This window comes from Oenanthe melanoleuca, chromosome Z (genome assembly GCF_029582105.1).
Source record: "Oenanthe melanoleuca isolate GR-GAL-2019-014 chromosome Z, OMel1.0, whole genome shotgun sequence".
Taxonomy (NCBI): domain Eukaryota; kingdom Metazoa; phylum Chordata; class Aves; order Passeriformes; family Muscicapidae; genus Oenanthe; species Oenanthe melanoleuca.
Window position 1 is genome coordinate 27,140,994 of NC_079362.1, and position 19,645 is coordinate 27,160,638.

General features: G+C 41.6%; 1 protein-coding gene across 1 annotated transcript; it reads right to left on the reverse strand.

The window, feature by feature from the left end:
* Nucleotides 1-389: 389 nt before the first annotated feature.
* Nucleotides 390-12,264, reverse strand: INIP (INTS3 and NABP interacting protein). Its single transcript, XM_056513873.1, has 6 exons — nt 12,090-12,264; nt 11,621-11,728; nt 10,999-11,086; nt 4,282-4,384; nt 1,691-1,781; nt 390-796 (listed from the first exon to the last, which is right to left on the reverse strand). Exons 3-6 carry the CDS (start codon nt 11,021-11,023, stop codon nt 701-703), a joined length of 315 nt encoding a protein of 104 aa, XP_056369848.1. The 5' UTR covers nt 11,024-11,086; nt 11,621-11,728; nt 12,090-12,264; the 3' UTR covers nt 390-700.
* Nucleotides 12,265-19,645: the final 7,381 nt, after the last annotated feature.

Sequence of the window (19,645 nt, forward strand, 5' to 3'; positions counted from 1 at the left end):
AAAAAGGCATGACTAGAAAAATTTGACCTTTTAAAAGGAATTGTCTTTGCAGACAGCACTTTCCATCTGAAATGTCTAGAGAACTTTTGACTTTTTGTCTGTAAAAAGACTGTTAGAAACATTTGCTTTTTTCCCACTTTAATTCATTTTTCATATTTCACAAAACAAGGTAAGAGGCAAGCACACTGTAACTAAGGACTTGAGACCAGATGATACTACAATGGCAAACAGTACACTAGAAATGTTCCTGCATAGGAGAGGGTGGGGGAGGAAGACTGGCTGATGCATTTGACAAATTCGTGTCTGTTCTGATGGACAGAAATAATTTTCATTATTCATTACAAAAATCATACCTGTACATAATAAAAAGAAACACAAATGCAGACAGATTGTGCATCTCTTGGTGACTCCGGTTTGGACATTTATTTAAAGGAAGCACTGAAACAGGGAAGAGCAAACCCTGTGCACTTCAAACTCCAAGAAAAGTCTTGCATTTGACTTTGACCTGACAGAGGAACAGAAAAAAGGGATAAAAAATTTTCAACACTACTTCTCCATCACTAGAGCTCTCACTCCTGAATGGCATTTGAAAAAACCCAGAAAAAAGTAGGTTTTAAGATACATAAAGAAATTAAAAGATCAGACAGCTCCTGCTACGGACAAAAATCAGATCTTGAATTTTTGAGACAAACAACATTCCTCATTCTGCCTCAAGTCGAGGTAAGACAGGAAGAATAAGATTTCCAAATGCAGAGTCTTGAGTTATGAAGTATCCTGAGGAGTGTGCATGTGCGTGCTGGAAAGAGAAAAGAATTTGTTAAAGCATAACTCCCTGCAGCACTGGTATGATTTAAGACTTCATGGCTTTTGCAGTATTATTTATTCATTTCTCCCAGTCTTCTCCTTAATTCTGATAGTCAAACTCAAACCCAGCATTTTAGATCAGCCACATCAGAGACAATGAACTTGGACATTCGCTACTGCTCTTTTCAGTGAACCCCATGGTGGTGGAGCAAATTAATTGTGCCTGATTGCTCTTCTTTGCCTAGACCCCACGTTTTCACTTCCACTCCCTTCCATGACCAGCTTGCAAGTATTGGTTTATGACAGCTGCTACACAGAGTGCCATCAGATACACTCCCAAACATAGGAGACACCAGGATTCTACTCATGTGATGTAGATACATGCTTGTTCACCTGAGGGAGGCAGCTGCTGTATAGCTCTGGAATACCTTTGTGAAATCCTACATACTCCTTCCCAGTTCAAAGGCTGGACTCCAGCAAGTCAGATGTTCCGTATATTCCCTCCCTCCATGACTGGGGAAGAGCCCTGATGGATCTCGAATTTAGCCTGAGTCTGCAGTATTCCCTTGGAGTGATCAAGGTGAACTGGCACAGTGAGCTGCAGCAGCAAAGCAACAGCAGAGCCAGCAGGCCAAGGGGAGCTATCTGAGCTCAGTCTGAGATACAGACTGGAGGGAGTTCAACAGAGACACAAAGAGGGGCTGGGTGGAGCTCTCCATGCCCAAGATGATGTTTCATCGTAACAGACTTCACTTATGACAAATACAGAAATGTAGATACCTCATCCCTAAAAGGTGCTTTTCAGTATCTCTAGGAGCAGGGCTACTGTCTGAAGGGATGCACATCTAAAACAGAGCTAAGCTGAACCCTGAATGTATCAGCTCACCTGCAGTGCAGCCTTCTGTTGTGCTGCAATGTGCTGTTGCTCAGCATGATCACGAAAATCCTTATTCAGAGGTGATCTTGTAAGTGCAATGCTGCAAGAAAAAACAAGATGGTATGACACAGACCACAGCCAAAACATGTTCTTGCCATTCTAGCCATGGATACCATGACTTCCTGACCTCTCATTTCACTTGTGGCTTGACAATTGTCAGTTACTGTTTGGAATTACTATTTGTAAATATAAGAGAAAAAAGGGTAGATAGAGTGACCACAGCTGTATCATTTGAGCCATCATAAACAATTCCTGCCAAACTAAACCTGAAGTCTACTGCGGATTTTGCTCATGGCTTGAGTTCCACGGAAGTCAACGAAACCACCGGGGTGCAGTGTTAGACAATGCAAGGAATCTCTAAAGCAGTTTTGTGCTTTCACCACTGCTCAAGTCACCGAGTGACTGTTCTAAACAACTGTGATAAACAGAACCACTAACAAGAGCTCTGCAGACTTCACTGTAAGAACAGGTCTTCGGTGGGGAGGAAGCAGCTCACTGCCTACGATAAAGGAGCTTCCTACTGAAGCTAGCAGAAATAATGATCCCTTGATAGCAGCTTGCAGTACCTAAAACTGATTTAGCTTATCTATCTCAGTGCAGCATAAGGTTTCAAATTAAAACTTATGTTTCTTCTTGTCTTTTTATACCTTAGGACTTGTCTGCCTTTTTAAACGAAAAAGCATCCCCAACTCTATTTAAGTAACATGGTAATCAGGAGAGAGTTGCCATTAGAACTGTATTGCAAGACAATTCTCAGCTGTCTCTGAAATTGCCACTGGAGACTGCTGGCTGCTGAAAACCCTGCTTTTACCAATCACAGAGAGAGAAGTACAAGTGACAAGGATTCCAGGCAAATTCATCAACTGAATTTTACCAGCAGTTTCAGTGTCACCAGCTGATGTAGTAAACCAGTTTTTGAGAATGATGCTCATTAAAAGATCTGAAGCCAAATTTATGCCTAACAAAAGCTAAACAATTCAGAAAAATTTTTGCTTATGGCAAGTATTAAGATAAGTTTCACTGCTGGAAAACAGTACTACTCAGTTTATTTAAAACACAGTATTTTCAGTGATTTTAAACGTAGTTAATTTGCATTTAATCTGTACCCTCTAACTTTTCAATATGATTTCCGTAGATAAGCTTAAGGCTCTGCCATAAGCCAACATTTTCAAAAGAAGTCTTGCTCTTGGATACAGGATTTTCACATGCCAAGGCCAGAAATCAACTCATTCACCCTTAGGCTGTCCCTGCCACTGTTGTACTTCCGGTACATCAAGCTCTTCTGGCCAAGTTTGCACAGTTTTTATGGTCTCAATTCCGACAACTCTGCGGTTCAAGACCTTTGTCACAACATCAAAAAACTGTCAGCTTCCCAAAAATCACATATCAGCCCACCATGCCAAAGCAGAGAGTCTGACTGCTGCATTGCATATTCCAACTATGTCCACCTTCAAAACTAGAAAATTCTAATTCTGCTCACTAGAATATACTGTTATATTTCCTTAAAGAAAAAAAGAGAGTAAACAAGCATTCCTGAAGTGCTGTCATACTTATAATGAAGCACAGAAACACTGTTGCCAGGAGTCAGGAGTTGTACATAACAGTATTATACTCTGATTTTTTTTTCCAACTATTTTTCTCAAATAATAACCACATACAATTATTATTAATATTATTAATTATTATTAATAACTTCTTACTTCACTCAGAAGTCTACATCAAGCAATTTCAAGCATTCTGCATGTTTTCTGACATTATGAAAGAATTAAAAGCGCCATGGAATCTCTTCAGCAAAATACATGGTCAGAACTCAAGACTGTAGTCAGAGTATTTGACTCTTGCATAGGTGTTGAGGGTTACACAGTGTCTCGAATGTGACACTGCACTCACTTCACAGTAACCCCAAAGTTAAGGATCTCAATTTCTCCACATAAATTACTGTGTGATTTTATAGTTACTGATTTATGACAAAAATCTGATCTCCTTGTCTTGTATGGGAGAAATCCCAGTAATAGCCCTTCAGATCAGATTAGGTTATTAAACTTTATGGTGTAGAATCATCCCTACAACAACAGCATCCTTTACAAGATTATCTGCCGTAACATAAACTGGCTTTGTCTTGCACACAGGGAGTTTCAAGAAAAACTCACGCCTGCTCTAATTGCTCTTCTCTAAGCACACAGAATCCTGAATCTAATGGTCTGCTACTTCCATTCCCCAGAGCATTTCAGTTTAATAATTAAATGTTTTCTCAGTGTCTGCTTCCTGATTTTTCTTTACGGTAGACTTCAATACACTTGAGTAAGCATATCTGCTTCTCTCATTCTCAAATGGAAATTATATAAGCCAAAATTCATGCTAAGTAAACCATTTTAAATACTAGTATGTTCCTAAAGAGCAATGTCCCTCTGCCTTGTTACTAAGGATGGTCAGAAAACACTCCTGTGAAGTATTTATGCAAGTTTACAGCGCACTAGTTGTTTGGCTTTTTTCCTTGATGTAGTCAGTGATATCCAAATATGTCTAAGAACATAAAATACCTGGCTCCAGGGTGATTTGTGGAAGACTGGTTTTGCATAAGTAACTTTCTCTTCTCCTTGTCTAGTTCTGCCAGGATTGCAACCCTATTTTTATTCTGGAAACCTGGTGAGAATGACAGAAAAATATTAGAGATATTTATTTGACTTCTGTGTCTCAACTCTAACCCTATGGAATTAGCAATCCCTGTACAAAATTACTGTAAGATCAATACACTGATCTTCAAAGCTCTGTAACCATTTGAAAAGACTACTATTAAATAGGCTTCATTTTTCACCATGCAATAGCTTCCATAAGCTATTATGCATATTAACACATTTTAAGAAAGAGGCTTTTAACTCAAGGTAGACTCTATCCTTCTCAAGCCAGCTCTGGAGCTAAAATCAAGGTTTATGATCAAATAGCTGCCTTCCCAAAAAAACAAGTAGACTTACCCGGTCCTAAATTTAGAAAGTAGTCACTGAATGTTCAACTCAACAATAACAGTGGAGTAATATACGGGGCTTAATTTCTCATGTCAGCGAACTTAAATCGTAACTCAAGCATTATAAATGTAACAGTATGAAAAAATCACTAAGCTTGCACATGTGTTTACACAAACATCTTTCACTCAATCTATGAAGAGAAGTTTAAATATACTGCGTCCTACACACACTAGCCTTATTCTGAGTATGATCAAATGCTGGAATAGAGAAGAAAAATTAAACTATTAAACTGTCTGTACACAATATAAGAATGTGGCCTCCATTTGCTTTCATCATTCTTCTAAAGAGACGCTGAATGCTAGAGAAGGGGTCAGGAAGTAGAGTGACTTGAGAGAATTTTAAAAATGCCCAAAACAGCTGCCATCTATGTATTTTTCAAAATTGCCTTCTAAATGCAAACATGATGAAACTCTTTTACCTACACAGGACTCATAAAATAAAGGATCTCACTGCAGCCCTCAAGCAAACCAGGCGCACAAGCCCCTGCTGTTGCCCAGTATGCCCAAACAGCACAGCTGAGGACAACAGCTCCGGAGCTGACTCTTACATGTCTCTGTGCCACCAAGGACACTCCTCATGTCAGAAATACATACTTTTTGAATCTCTGATTTGCGGCTGTTCAATACATAGCAAGCTATGACAACATCATTAAAAAAAAAGTCAAGTTCTTTATTTTCTCCACACAAAAACTCCAAGATTCCCACTGGGAAGTGCTGCGCGCTGTGTCCCTGCCCTGAGAACTGTCTTAGTGACAGCAATAAAACATGGTAGCCTACAAACTGTTCGGAAAGCCACACACGGTAACTCTTAAGGACAGTATTAGCATGGCAAGGTAAAATGATTTATTTTCAGTAGCTGCACTCAAAGTTCATTCTCTTTGACAGAACTTGTGCTGATGCTCAATTACATAATCCAGTATTCCTTTCATCTTAATGAAGGAGACAATTACCAGAGAGAAACCTTTAACTCTAAATAACAATTTGCATCTGTACTGCCTTGTTACCAAACTCTCACCTTTTTCTTCTAGCACGCCTAACATACATGCTCATAAACTTCATTGTGTCAAGAGCTCTCAAAAGAAGAAGTCTTTTGATTACAATACATTGTACTACGGTTTTATGTAAGATCACCCACAATTTCAACATTCGTTAATAAGATCTTCAGTTACATTTAATTAATTCAATTAAGTGGCATTTTTCTGTCCACTAATTTTGCCTTCCTATGTGGCATTAGCTCCACTTAAACTCTTTTTGATATGAGTATTTATTCAGGCCTTTGATATTTCTCTACTAATTCAGGTATTGGACACTATTTTTGTTTTAAGACCTTTCACTTCCAAAGAATGTAAAACCTTAAGACACAGCTGACATACAAAGGCTAACAAATCTTGCCAACAAGCTAGGATTTAATATTTCTTTAGTTGCAGCTAGCTCAGACGTTACTTTCTTGTAAATTCTGGAAACAATGCATGAATAGGTTGACTGAATCACCTCTTAGAGGGTGTGATCTAAAACAACTACGTTTTCTATGCAATTTTAGTCAAAAAATCCTGACATACTCCTCAGCACCCTTCTAATACTGCTTGCTTATCCTGCATAAATTTAAACGCACGTTTGGTATTCAGAAGATATGATGATTACAGAAAGAAAAAGGAGACCACTTTTTAATATGTTTGTGATTTAAAAAAATAAAGACTAAATATGCTTAAATGTATATGAAACAGATGGTATGATTCAGGAAAGCCTGAGACATTTTAAATGCTGTTTTTAAACTGTGATCAGAATGAGTAGAAGATTCTGTCTTCTATTTTGAGTCTTGTTACAGTATCTTGTGGAAGAACCTGCACTGGTATTCAGAAGAAACTCAAGTATTTTTTCCTTTCTTAAACCTCTACTAAGAGCTTTGTGGTGTGCTTTTTTGATTGTTTGTTAGTTGGGTTTTTTAAAAGTAGTATTTTGCACGAGAGTTCAGATCACCAGCAACCTGATGTGCTGAAAAATTCAGTTGTTTAAGAGAATTTGTTATTGGTAAGGAGAAAAAAGCCTGTTTAAGAAAGTGGAGGACCGCATTCAACAGATAGGGTAGATAAGCAATGTGATATTCCTGCAGGTAAACTTTTTCAACATGCAAAATAAAGCCTGTTCATTTAAACATTAACAATGGAGGGGGTGGAACATTAGAAATACACTTTATGGAGAAACTCTGGCATACCTAGAAAACAATTAACCATATCTGGCAATACATGAGCAAGACTTTCATTTAGATTCTTCACTGTCGAGGAACCCAAAATGCTCTCATAAAGACTAACTTGAAACTACTACAGAAAGAAGTTTCCTGCTTCAATTATGAACAAGAGTAATTTTTCTTCTGCAGATTTGTCTGTTCTGCTTTCCTGTACTAAAAATCTGGACATGCAAAAATCAAAAGCCATCCTTAGTATAGACCAGATTCTCATCCGTGAAAGCGAGTGCAGATTTTCAAACACAGAAACTTCATAATAGAGCTTTAGATTTAGACTTCCCTTCACTGGGCTGAGTTGCACTAATATTTTGAGTTCAAACAGTTTGAATATTGCAGTTCATTAATATTTTTCTCCGCTTTGCTGACATGAGTCCTGATACAAAATGACCTGCTCAAGGCAGCTAAATAGATTAATGGCAGTGTCAGATGTCAAAATGAGCACCTAGATCCTCAGATTACTCTCTAATGTAGCAGGTTCAGGACATTTAAAATTTAAACCTTTCTGATACCTCTATTTCTGACACCAAGCATTCTATCTGTGCAGGACTGGAAAGATTTCTTGCACCTATTTTCTGCACATGAAAGGCAGAAAGCCAGAGGAAGCTGTAACCAGCTGAGTGATGCTGGCAGCTTTAAGAGCTCACAGCAAGCCTCTCTCTTAAACCTAATCTCAGCATCTTATCTACCACCCTGTCTAACCATTACCTATGTCAGTTAGCTGTTCTAACTAACCCTGCATGGGAAGCAACAGCTTTTAGATAAATTATCTTTATCTATTTCTAATTTTTTGCTTTTCATTGATTATCTTTTCCTTGATTTGTTTCCTTGATCTTTCCTCGATTTATTGCTTCAAATTCACAGCATATTTAAGGTTTTTCCAAGATACACTATTCTTCATTTGTCCATAGATGTGTAACAGCACTAAAGAGCCCTCCGTGACTCTGTGTCAAAGATACACTTTTACTCAAAAATGTCTTCAAAACAGTGTCAGCTCCAAGCTCTGAACATTGAAAGGCACTGCATTTTGTCTGCTCAATTCAGAAAGGATTTAAAGCAATTTCTTTATTGAAGCACAGGTTTTGATAAATGGCAGCATTCATGAAATGAGGCAGAAACCTCTTAACAAGCAGAATCTAAAGACCTTATTAAACACACACCACTTGTGAAAAAAATGGGAGTAATTCTATTTGATACCCTCTTCTGCTTATGATGACTGGCATCTCAAAACATCATCAAATAGTCTGCTGCATGCCAATATACTCCCAGTAACAATTTACATCTTGACATGCTTTCATTTACTTTGTGTGACAACAATACCAATGGTGTATTGGTTATTAAATAAAGTTGAATTACTTAAAAACACAGTATCTTGTCTGTGCCTCCAGAAAACAGTTACATATATAGCTGAATATAAGTAATTGACAGCTTTATGGCTGTAAAGTTCTCAAGTACTATGCTTACACACAGATCAGACTCATATGGTGAAGGACAAAATGTGTAGTTGATGATGTAATCCAATGCAGGACAGCACAATCTTCCTTTTCAGTCAAAGTGAACAGAGAGCCAAATCTAACTACGTACTTAGACTGCGCTATGTGAATGCTCCCACATACCATTTTTAGGCCAAAAGCATATATAACTTTCAGGATATAAAGAGACTAGAATTGCTACAGTCTTAAACTTGGAACTCTGTTCATATTTCAAGAGCTTCTTCTTCCAAGATATCAGAACTCTTATTTTCTGAAAGGTTCAGCCCTGTCCAAAGCAGGATCTGTATTTTTTCTACCTTTGGGGACCAAAAGAAGAATTCTGTCCTGAGCAATTACTTTTTCTCATGATAGAGGGCTTCCTCTAGGAGGACTCACACAATATATGCTCTTGCCTTGCTGGACACAAGCAAAGGCATTACATGAGAGTAGTCTGATGAATGCATGTTGCCTAAGCACTGTGAAGTACTGCAGGAGGAGCAGAGTACTCCTGAGCACCTGGAAGTATTTCCTGTAATTCAGATACTGATTTCCATCCCTCCAAGTGTATCACTTTGGTCAATGTCCACATCAGATGGACAATACACAGCATGGAGGAAGATCTTCCATCGCTTTTAAATGCCACAGTCAATCTTGTGCCATCAGTTCTTTGTGATACTAATGAAGATCTTCCTAATACTAATGAACTGAAGAAAGGCTTTTCATTCAATTCTTCTTGTTTTTTCTGCACTCATATGCAGCTCAGCACCAAGAGTGCTTTACTAAGAGGCCAATGAATAAAAGTCTGCTCCACAAAATCTTAAGTTTTATAGTCCAAGTCTGTAACCAATGGAAAACTCAAATTTTCGCCTAAGAAAATACCTCACACCAATCAAGGGAAAAGCAGTGCTTCAGTACAGAAAATTCCCATCACAGTCTACCTGTGTAGAAGGCTAATGTTTAATCCTTCCTTACAGCTCTGCCTGAGTGTGCCCTACCATTCATAACCCTTTTGGTGAGCATTTCAGTAAACTTCTATTCCATTTGTCTAAATGAAGAGAATGGATTGCTTGAACAGTACTAATACATACGAGGTAACCTAAAAATGCAGTGTTTCTCACAGTCCTTTTCACTACTAGACTGCATCTACCCAAGACAGAAGCCCTGAACTGTCGTTTATATTTACCTGTTCCTCTCCAGTTTTCCTAGTTGTACAACTTATCAGCTTATTTGGTAATTAAACTTGACAGTGTTTCTTGTCCGCTTAGTGCAAACAATTTTCATATGATAACTACACAGTTCCATTAATGAGTCTTTAAAGGATGTCTCAAATATAAAAGATTTCAAGGCTCTATTAAATTATAAGACTCTGGAGTCAGGAGGGAAGCAAAGGTATTCTGGCACTAAAATCCCATCTCTCAGTAAACCAATACATTTAAGAAAAAGCAGCTTTTAACTCTCTATGACAACATTCTATTCCTTTTAATGACACTGATTTGGTATTCAAAGAATAAAAGCAAGATTTACCACTACATACCAAAAACTTTCTCAGAGTTAAAATCTGCAAGCAGACAGGTCTGCAATCTACAGTACTCCTCTGTCAACACCTCACAAGATCTCAATAAGCATTCCAGAAACCTCCTTTTCATTAAGCAGCAAGTCAAATCTGTGGTTTGGACCCACACGAATCATATCACTCGCCCTGAAGTATCATCCAGCAACACTCAGGTTTGCAGAACTGCTTGAGGTAAGAACACAAACAGATCTGCAAAAAGTCTCCACTTGCTGAGAAATTAGACCCAGAATTCGTTTCTCATAAACAAGTAAGGGAAGAGCCATTCTTGAGAAGCTTTTTCCTCAGCTCTTCCACATAAGAAGTCTCAGTTTCCCTAAGGTTTCCAGAAAACACCTCTAGAGGGCGGTTTAAGATCCTCCTTCAAATTTACTAGGTGACACCCCCCAGATCCTGAGCCCCCTCTAAAGCACACGATTAGATGGACCATTACTAACTTTTGTTATTTTAAGAACGCAATTGAGATGTATCTTGGTATAAAGAAACATTTCATCATGGTTACCATTAGAGTTTTTAATTAGCTTTTTCTCCTAGACCTGGCCACTTGCTGCCTGTGACCGATAGTCCCATCTGGGTCTTGCTGTTCCCAATGTGACATAGAATGTATCTGACTTCTGGCTGAAATCTGATGTTGAGTGCAATGGCTGGAAGTCATGCTCAATGCCAAGTGCTGTAAGTGCATGAAATAAGCTTCAGGAAATGATCACTGTATCACAGGCATGATAACTAGCACAACATCATGCTAAGTAATTCAGAGCTTCCCAGCAATCAGCTGTCTTTTTCAACTATTAAATGCGTGTATACCTTGTCCCAGAAGAACTGCTGTCATTCTGCTGTTTTCAGCCCCATCTCTCTTTCCTTTCTTCATCTTTCCATAAAAATAAACCTACAGTTATGGTGACACACTGATATTTTGCTTAATCTTTTCCCTTCATTACTCAGATTAAAACCTACCTTGTCCTGAAGAATTTGCTGCCATCCTTCAATTTTCAGCCCTTGTTTTATTCAGCTGGAGTTCAAATCTTTTAACCCCCACAAATATCTGCAAAACAAGCACAGTATAAGATAAACATACCCCTTTAAAAGAAGAGTTTGGAATTCAATCTACAAAATAAATAAATATGGCAACTGTTAAAAAGCACAAGCCAAACACAGAATGTGTGTTACTTAAAATGTATTACACAATTTATATGGCTCTGACTGGAACCTTTGGCTTGAAATATCAAGAGTTGTGATTAACCTTTTTTTTCGCATTCTAGTGATTACTATTAGTGGAAGTAGTAGCAATTTCTTGTAATTTTTATTCTAGTAAAAAATATATATATAATTAGTCATACATTTATTTTCCCCACTGAACTTCTTCCTGACAAGGTATGTCAGACTACACTTAAGAATCACATCAAACCTTTGTAGTCCTTAAAAGCTGGAGCCTTGGAAGAACCCAGTTTAGGTTCCAACTCAAGAAAAACTGATTGTTTGAGGAGAGGCAATTTAAATCCCAGATACAAGGCCAGCCAAAGTTGGCTGCAGCTGTGGCAAAACAAAAAAGGAGGCCTGCTCCTCCGCCATACGTCACCTCGGGCCACAATCAACATCTGTTTCCATCAAGGTGCCAGGCTGTAAGGTGCAGCGGCGATGAGCTCTGGCTCAGCCAGGCGGAGCCGAGGGATGGGAACGCTAAATCCTGCAGGAAACGTGAAGCAGAAGTCAGTCACACTTCCACAGGAGACCAAGTCACTGATACGCCCTGGACCTGTGGGTCCCTGAACAGCAACACTGCGGTGAATTATTAACTCAATGACAGTATTAATTAAGCGCAGTGACAGGCGGCCGGGACGGTTTCTCCAAGAGCCCTGGATGGCCTGACCCACTCCCGCCGATGCCCGCCTCCCCCCACACGGCACGGGAATGGGCTCTCCCGCTCGCCGCTTCCCTCCCGCCCACAATGGACGGATGGCCTCCCCGGCTCTCCCGACCCGGCGGCGATGCTCCGCCTCAGCCCGGCCGGCCTGGCTCGGGCTCCTGCAGTCCTGCCCGCCGCCCACCTGCCCGAGGGCGCGGGGCCCCGGCTCCGTCTGCCCCGCTCGCCCTTCCTGCAGCGCGGCCACGCCGCCTCCTCCCCTTGCCCGTGACGCTCGCTCGGCGCGACGGCGCCCGCGCCTCCCCTCACGCTACCCGGGCCCTCCTCCCTTCCCGCGCCTCCCCTCACGCTGCCCGGGCCCTCCTCCCTATCCGTGCCCTCCCCTCACGCTGCTCGGGCCCTCCTCCCTTCCCGTGCCCTCCCCTCCTCCTGCCCGGGCCCTCCTCCTCCTGCCTTCCGCGGCTCTCCTCACGCTGCCCGGGCCTTCCTCCCTTCCCGCGCTTCCCCTCACACTGCTCGGGCCCTCCCCTCCTCCCTTCCCGGGCCCTGCTCCTCCTCCCTTCCCGCGCCTCCCCTCCTCCCTTCCCGGGCCCTGCTGTCCTCCCGCGCCTCCCCTCACGCTGTCCGCGCCCCCGCCCCGCACTTCCCGTGCCCAGCCGGCCGTGCCCGAGCCCCGGAGGGTCGGTGTTGTGTGGAGGCGCAGGCAGGCAGGCGGGCCGCGGGTGTTGGTTCAGCGGTAAGACAGCGTTTGGCTGTGTTCGCTCCTGCCGTGGGCCATCAGCATGGGGACGGGTGCAACCGCGAGGGTTTCACGCTGGGGCCACACTGTGGGGACTCAAGGCAGCATCGCGGTTGAACAGTAAAAAAATTCCACAAGTGGAAAGGAAGGCGTCACAGAATCAGGGTGGAAAAGACCTCCGAGGTCATGGAGTCCAAGCTGTGAACCAACACCACCCTATCAACCAAACCATGGCGCTGAGTGCCACATCCAGTCATTGCTTAACACCTCCAGGGACGCTGACTCCACCACCTCCCTGACCTGGGCAGCTCACTCCAAAGTCTAGTCGCTCTTCCAGGGAAGAACCTCCTCTGGCGCAACTCGAGGCTGTGTCCTTTTGTCCTATACCTTTTTTTTTTTTTTTTTTTTCTCCCCTACTTTAAATCATTGCCGTGAAGATTATGTTTGATCGCAGCAGCAACATTTGGCATAAATTCCAGAGAAGTTTGTTCATGAAACTAGTCCATAGTGTGCTTTTGGAATGTCAAGTAAAAAATGTATAGATGAGGGTATCTTGATTAAGTGATCTGGTCTGACCTGGAGAATAAACCTTAGTCTTAAAGCAGCAGTCTAAGACTCTTTATGCTCTTGTGGTTCAAATATGTACTTGAATCAAACTTGATTAAGTAGCAGCTGTAGCTTTGATTGTACATAAAATAAATTATTAAGGACTGCTATAAATAAATAATTTAACAACTGCATAAAGATGGGGCCAACACTGACCTTTCTGTAGCTAGAAATCAGTCATATTGTCTTCTTCAGTTATATATGCAGGATTTTTTTAGGGCACTAAACAATTTTCATGAAATAAAGGCCCTTTTTCTTCCTTAACTGAATGTAAGGATAAGAACAGGAAATCAGTTACTTATTATATGACTTAGTTCAAGATGTCTATGTAGACATGCTTTTACTGCAGGATATTAAATTTTTCAATATTAAGGTTTTGATGGTGTATGTAACAGGCACCTCTGAGCAAATTACCCTTATAGCAAAGGTGATATTGGATCTGGTAATCAAATGCTGCAGGGCATTTGATTTCTTCTGCTTTCTCTTTCATCAAATGTTAGAAGTCCATAAACTCCTCACTCTTCAGCTCTAAAGTGAAAAAAGAGCTAATTAAAAATTGTTGATTTACAATGGAAGTATTTATAATGGTAAGAACACACATGGGGTGTACATGGTGTTAAATGTCACACTTATTCATTCGCTTGGACAACCACATGTATACAGAAATATTGAAAGCAATTAACAATTTTTTAAGATCTGCTGCAGCCAGCTTCACTAGACCATGAAGAAATAAATTGCATTTTTGAGAGTATACAGATTACATAAAAATCTTTTCAGTATCTATAATAATGGATTAATTTGTCTTAAAATAGTGTACCTTAGTATTACACACGTGGATTCTATGAGATAAGCAATATTCTGCTAACCAAGCATGCTGTCTGTTCTTCCATTTATACTTTTCAAAGATTCACAAAGTGCTTGACATTTCTAAAACTGAACAAATTTGTGTTTGGGAACTTGTAATGTCCAGATGTAGAATTTAGTTACCTGTATTTTTTGCCTGGTAGAAGCTGTGTTTATGTGTGTCTCTGTGTGTGTTGGTGTAGGGGTATGTGTGTGTGTGTGCCTGTACCCAAGCCAGCAGACAATCTTGGGGAGTTTTCTGTTTGCTTTAAAGCCCTGTTGATTAATACTATGGGAAGCAAACACTGCTGCCATTCCCTCATACTTGTATTATTGTCAACTGTTCTCTTTGCATGAACAGCTGACTGAGCACCTGCCCTCCTCTTTCTGTTCTGGTATTGTTTTTTACTTAGTTTCATTTTGTTATTTCACTTTCTGCCTTTAGAAATGTCATTTTTGCTGTTTTCTTCCCCTTTTTAATTATCCCTTGGATGATTTTAATTTTATCTAGACACCTCACTTGCAATCGTTAATTGCTGAGAAGCAGGGTGAGTGAAGAGCAACACAGCATCCACACTAATAATCCTACCTGGTGCAATTCTCTGTGATGTCGTTCCAGGACTGAGGATGTAAGGGATTATAAGAAGCTGCAGTTTGAGGCAGATAGGCCTAGCTGCTGCACTCGTCTTTACACAGCTAACCCTTGTGAGAAAAATTAATTAATGGACAGTGATCTTTATTTGGGGATCAAGAAAGGAAGATAGAGAAGGAAGAAGCAGCAGGGCAAGAAGAAAGAGTCATCAGGCAGGAAACTCAGGTGGAGAAGAGTTGGGACTCATTAATTCTTTGTTTCTGTACAAGTGTGGTGAATGTTGATCATAGTAGTAACTTCTAACATCTCTACAAAAACATGGTCATGCCTTAAGTCAAATGACTCCTTGGCTCTGGGAGGAGTTTTGCATCAATATAACATGTAGAGACAGGAAATGTAGCCCTTTGAAGGAACAGTGTCTAATCTCTGATGTGTCAGAAATTCCTCCCTCTTGTTCAGCATAAGCAAATAAAAAAATGTAAAATAAAGCATTGGTAGCATGTCTATTGGAAACCCACTATAAAATCTTAAGTTTAAAAGGAGACTTTTCTTGAACACTGCCTCGCAAATCTTGCCATGCTTTTCCTTCAGGCAATTAAATGTTTTTCAGGCTGGCTGTTCTCATCATCTTGGAGTAGAGGCAGCTGTGTATCCCATTATATAAACAAGCTGTGTTAAATTGAATATAGTTCTAAATTAATATAAAATGCAACACAGAAATGTGGTGGGATGACTCACATAGCTGGAGCACTGCAGTGGATGGCTACAAGCTCTTCAGAAGAGACAGGAAATGGAGAAGAAGTGGAGGGGTGGCCCTTTATATTAGGGAGGCTTTTGATGCCATGGATGTTAAAACTAATGATGATGAAGTTGAATTCTTGTGGGTGAGAATTAAGGGCAAGGCTAACAAGGCTGACATCCTACTGGGAGTCTGTTATTGTCCACCCAACCAGGAAGAAGAGGTGGACAACTTCTATAAGCAGCTGGAGAATGTTTCAAGATCATCAGCCCTTGCTCTTATAGGAGACTTCAACTTGTCAGAGATCTGCTGGGAACTTAATACAGCAAAAAAAAGGCAATCCAGGAAGTTTATAGAGTGTGGAGGACACTTTTTGACGCAGCTGGTGGGTGATTCCACCAGGGGAACGACTGTGTCGTAGATCTGCTGTTTGCAAATAGAGATGGGCTGGTGGGAGATGTGGTGGTTGGAGGTCGCTTGGGGCACTGTGATCATGAAATTATAGAGTTCTTGGTATTTGGTGAAATCAGGAGGAACAATGATAAGATTTTTACACTGGACTTCCAGAGGGTGGACTTGGGCCTATTCAGGAGACTTACTCAGGAAGTTCCTTGGGAAGCAGCCCTTCAAAACAAAAGAGTTCAGGGTGTGCTTCAAAACACATCTTGAGGGCACAGGAACAGACTGTCTCTGTGTGCCAAAAGATGAGTCAATGAGGCAAATGTCCAGCCTGGATGGGCAACTGTTGGTTTTTCCCACAGACAATGAGGTTTTGAAGGAACTCAGGAATAAAAAGAGGATATATAATCTTTGGAAGTAGGGTCAGATCTCTCAGGAAGTATTTAAGGGGGTGGTTAGAGCATGTAGGAAAAAAAATTAGAGAGGCCAAAGCTCAGTTTGAAGTTAATTTGGCAACTTTTGTAAAGGATAATAAAAAATGTTTTTACAAATGTATTAATGGCAAAAGGAAGGGTAAAATCAATCTTTGCTCTCTACTGGATGCAGGAGGGAACTTAGTAACTGCAGATGAGGAGAAGGCAGAAGTGCTTAATGCCTTCTTTGCCTCAGCCTTTATTGGGAATATGCTTGTCCTCAGGACAGCTGTCCTCCTGGGATGGCAGATGGTGTCAGGGAGCAGAATGGTCCCCCTGGTATCCAGAAGGAGGCAGTCAGAGAACTGCTGAGCTGCTTAAATGTTCATAAATCCATGGGCCCAGATGGCATCCATCCCAGGGTGATGAGGGAGCTGACAGATGAGCTTGCAAAGCCTCTCTCCATCATTTAGCAGCAGTCCTGGGACTCTGGTGAGGTTCCAGATGACTGGAAGTCAGCCAATGTGACACCCATTCATAGAAAGGGTGGCAAGGAGGATCCTGGGAACTGTAGAGCAGTGAGCCTGACCTCAGTACCTGGGAAGGTTATGGAGCAATTTATACTGAGTGCCATCACACAGCACTTAGAGGATGGCCAGGGCATCAGACCCAGCCAGGGTGGGTTTAGGAGGGGAAGGTCACGTTTGACCAACCTGATCTCCTTTCATGACCAGCTGACCCACCTGGATGCAGGAAAGGCTGTGGGTGTTGTGTACCTGGACTCCAGCAAGGCCTTTGGCACTGTCTCCCTCAGCACACCCCTGGAAAAGCTGCAGCCCATGGCTTGGACAGGAGCACTCTGTGCTGGGTTAGGAATGGGCTGGATGGCCGGGCCCAGAGAGTGGTGAATGGTGCTGCATCCAGATGGGGCACCAGTCACCAGTGGTGTCCCCCAGGGCTCTGTGCTGGGGCCAGTCCTGTTCAATATTTTCACTGATGACATGGATGAGGGTATTGAGTCCTTCATCAGTAAATTGCTGGGAGCATGTGTCCATCTGTTGGAAGGAAGGAGGGCTCTGCAGAGAGACCTGGAACAGTTGGATGGATGGGCAGAGTCCAATAAGATGAAGTTTAACAAGTCCAAGTGCCAAGTCCTGCATTTTGGCCACAGTAATGCCCTGCAGTGTTACTGGCTGGGGACGGTGTGGCTGGACAGTGCCCAGGCAGAAAGGGACCTGGGGGCACTGACAGACAGCTGACTGAACATGAGCCAGCCCTGTGCCCTGGTGGCCAAGAAGGCCAATGGCCCCTGGCCTGGGTCAGGAATAGTGTGGCCAGCAGGAGCAGGGAGGTCATTCTTCCCCTGTACTCAGCACTGGTGAGGCCACACCTTGGGTGCTGTGTCCAGTTCTGGCCCCTCGGTTTGGGAAGGACGTTGAGACACTTGAGTGTGTCCAGAGGAGGCAACAAGGCTGGTGAGGGGCTGGAACACAAACCCTGTGAGGAATGGCTGAGGGAGCTGGGGCTGTTCAGCCTGGAGAAAAGGAGACTCAGGGGTGACCTTATCATTCTACAGCTTCCTGAAGGGTGGCTGTAGGCAGGTGGGGGCTGGTCTCTATCACCAGCAGCAACTGACAGAACAAGAGGACACAATCTTAAGCTGCACCAAGTGAAATATAGGTTGGATGTTACAAAAAAGTTCTTTAGGGAAAGAGTGATATAGTCCTGGAATTGTCTGCCTGTAGAGGTGGTAGAGTCACCATCCCTGGATGTGTTTAAAAGAAGACTAGATGTGGCACTTGGTGCCATGGTCTAGTTGAGGTGTTAGGGCATGGGTTGGAGTTGATGATCTTGAAGATCTCTTCCAACCTAGTCATTCTGTGAATTCTGTGATTTCAGAATGACCACAGGAAGTTCTAGTTCTATAGGCTGAGGTAGAATAGTGATTTATATGTTGGGTTCTTTTCCCCCAGCTAGTGAAGATAGTATGTGCATGATGCTTCCTTGGGTTGAACCAAGATCTTCCAGAATGCTGTTTTTATTTCCATATGGCAGTGCTGCACATACATATCCATCCTAAGACTCCCTTCCTCTATTTATTGTGTGTGTCACTAAAAACCCCTTCAAACAAATAAAATGTATCTTGAAGAGTCTTTAAACATTTTAGATTGATTGGGGTTTCCATATCCAATTGTGTAAAGATACTGTATCCATAGTTACAGTCTTTCTCCTTGATTGGATTTTTGATTTTTCGTTTTATAGCCATTTGGCACAGAATCACAAGTGTCCTTTGTTCCCACAATCCTGTTTACGGCACCCCCATATAACTTGACAGCTTTGAAGGCTTTTGATGCAGCAAAAGCTTATGCATAATCTTACATGTGTGCACGAATGCACAGGTGATGTGTGCTCATGACTTGAAACTGATCCTATCTCTAGAGTGTCACTGAGCTTGCACATAAGATTTAACATGATGGAGTCAAAAGCCTTCCCTCTCCAATCTGCAATACAAGACATGATGTCTAGCAGCATATGGAAGGAAGAATCCTATTTGAAAATACAACTGTATTTTTGGGTGTTTTACATCTTTTAGAATAGTCTTGTTCTATAGTTTCATGTGTGCCTGTGTGCAGACAGACACAAACATTATCCTTGCCAAGACAGACCATAGTGGGGGAAAGACAAAGCAGTTGAGAAGAGGCAATTGACAGCAGGGGAAAAAAAAAATTACTGCCCTTGACCTGTTAAACCAGCCAAACCTACCAATATCTCTGTGGCCTCAAGCCTACCTTACTCTTTGTACAGTCTGGAGTATGCTATTGAGAATCCTGGAATTTTGTCCTTAAATAAAATATTTTATGGTATTCTATTTAAAAAAGCAGGTGGGCTTTTTACATGTCTGATCTAGTAAATAAATACAAGGTGAATTTAGCGTCCTGACAGTCATTGTAAACCCTGTTGCCATTTTATATCTCATCTGGGCAAGAAGATAAAGATGTATTAACAAAAGAATGATGAAACAACTGAGAGTCCTTCTCAGGCTGACACTGAGCACTTAAAAAGCCATCTGCCATTATAAAAATATCCTGGGTATATTACTGCTGTAACTGGCACTCCAGATCAGAACAGCACTGTAAGATAGGTGCTATCCTTAAATCTGCTAATAGGTTTTCCTGCACATCATCTATGGATTCTTCCTCTCCCTGTTTATCCTAGTAAACAATCCTAAGAGGTAGACTGCAGGACTTTGATCTCAGCAATAGAAAGACAGAACTGGTTTTTTTTTTCAGGGAAAAAACATGTGGAACTGGTGATATTTTTCTCGAATTGGTGAGATTCTTGATCCCTCAACTGACCATTTGTCCCCTTGCCCTTAGTATTACACTTCTGTTTTGTCATGCTTTTGGGT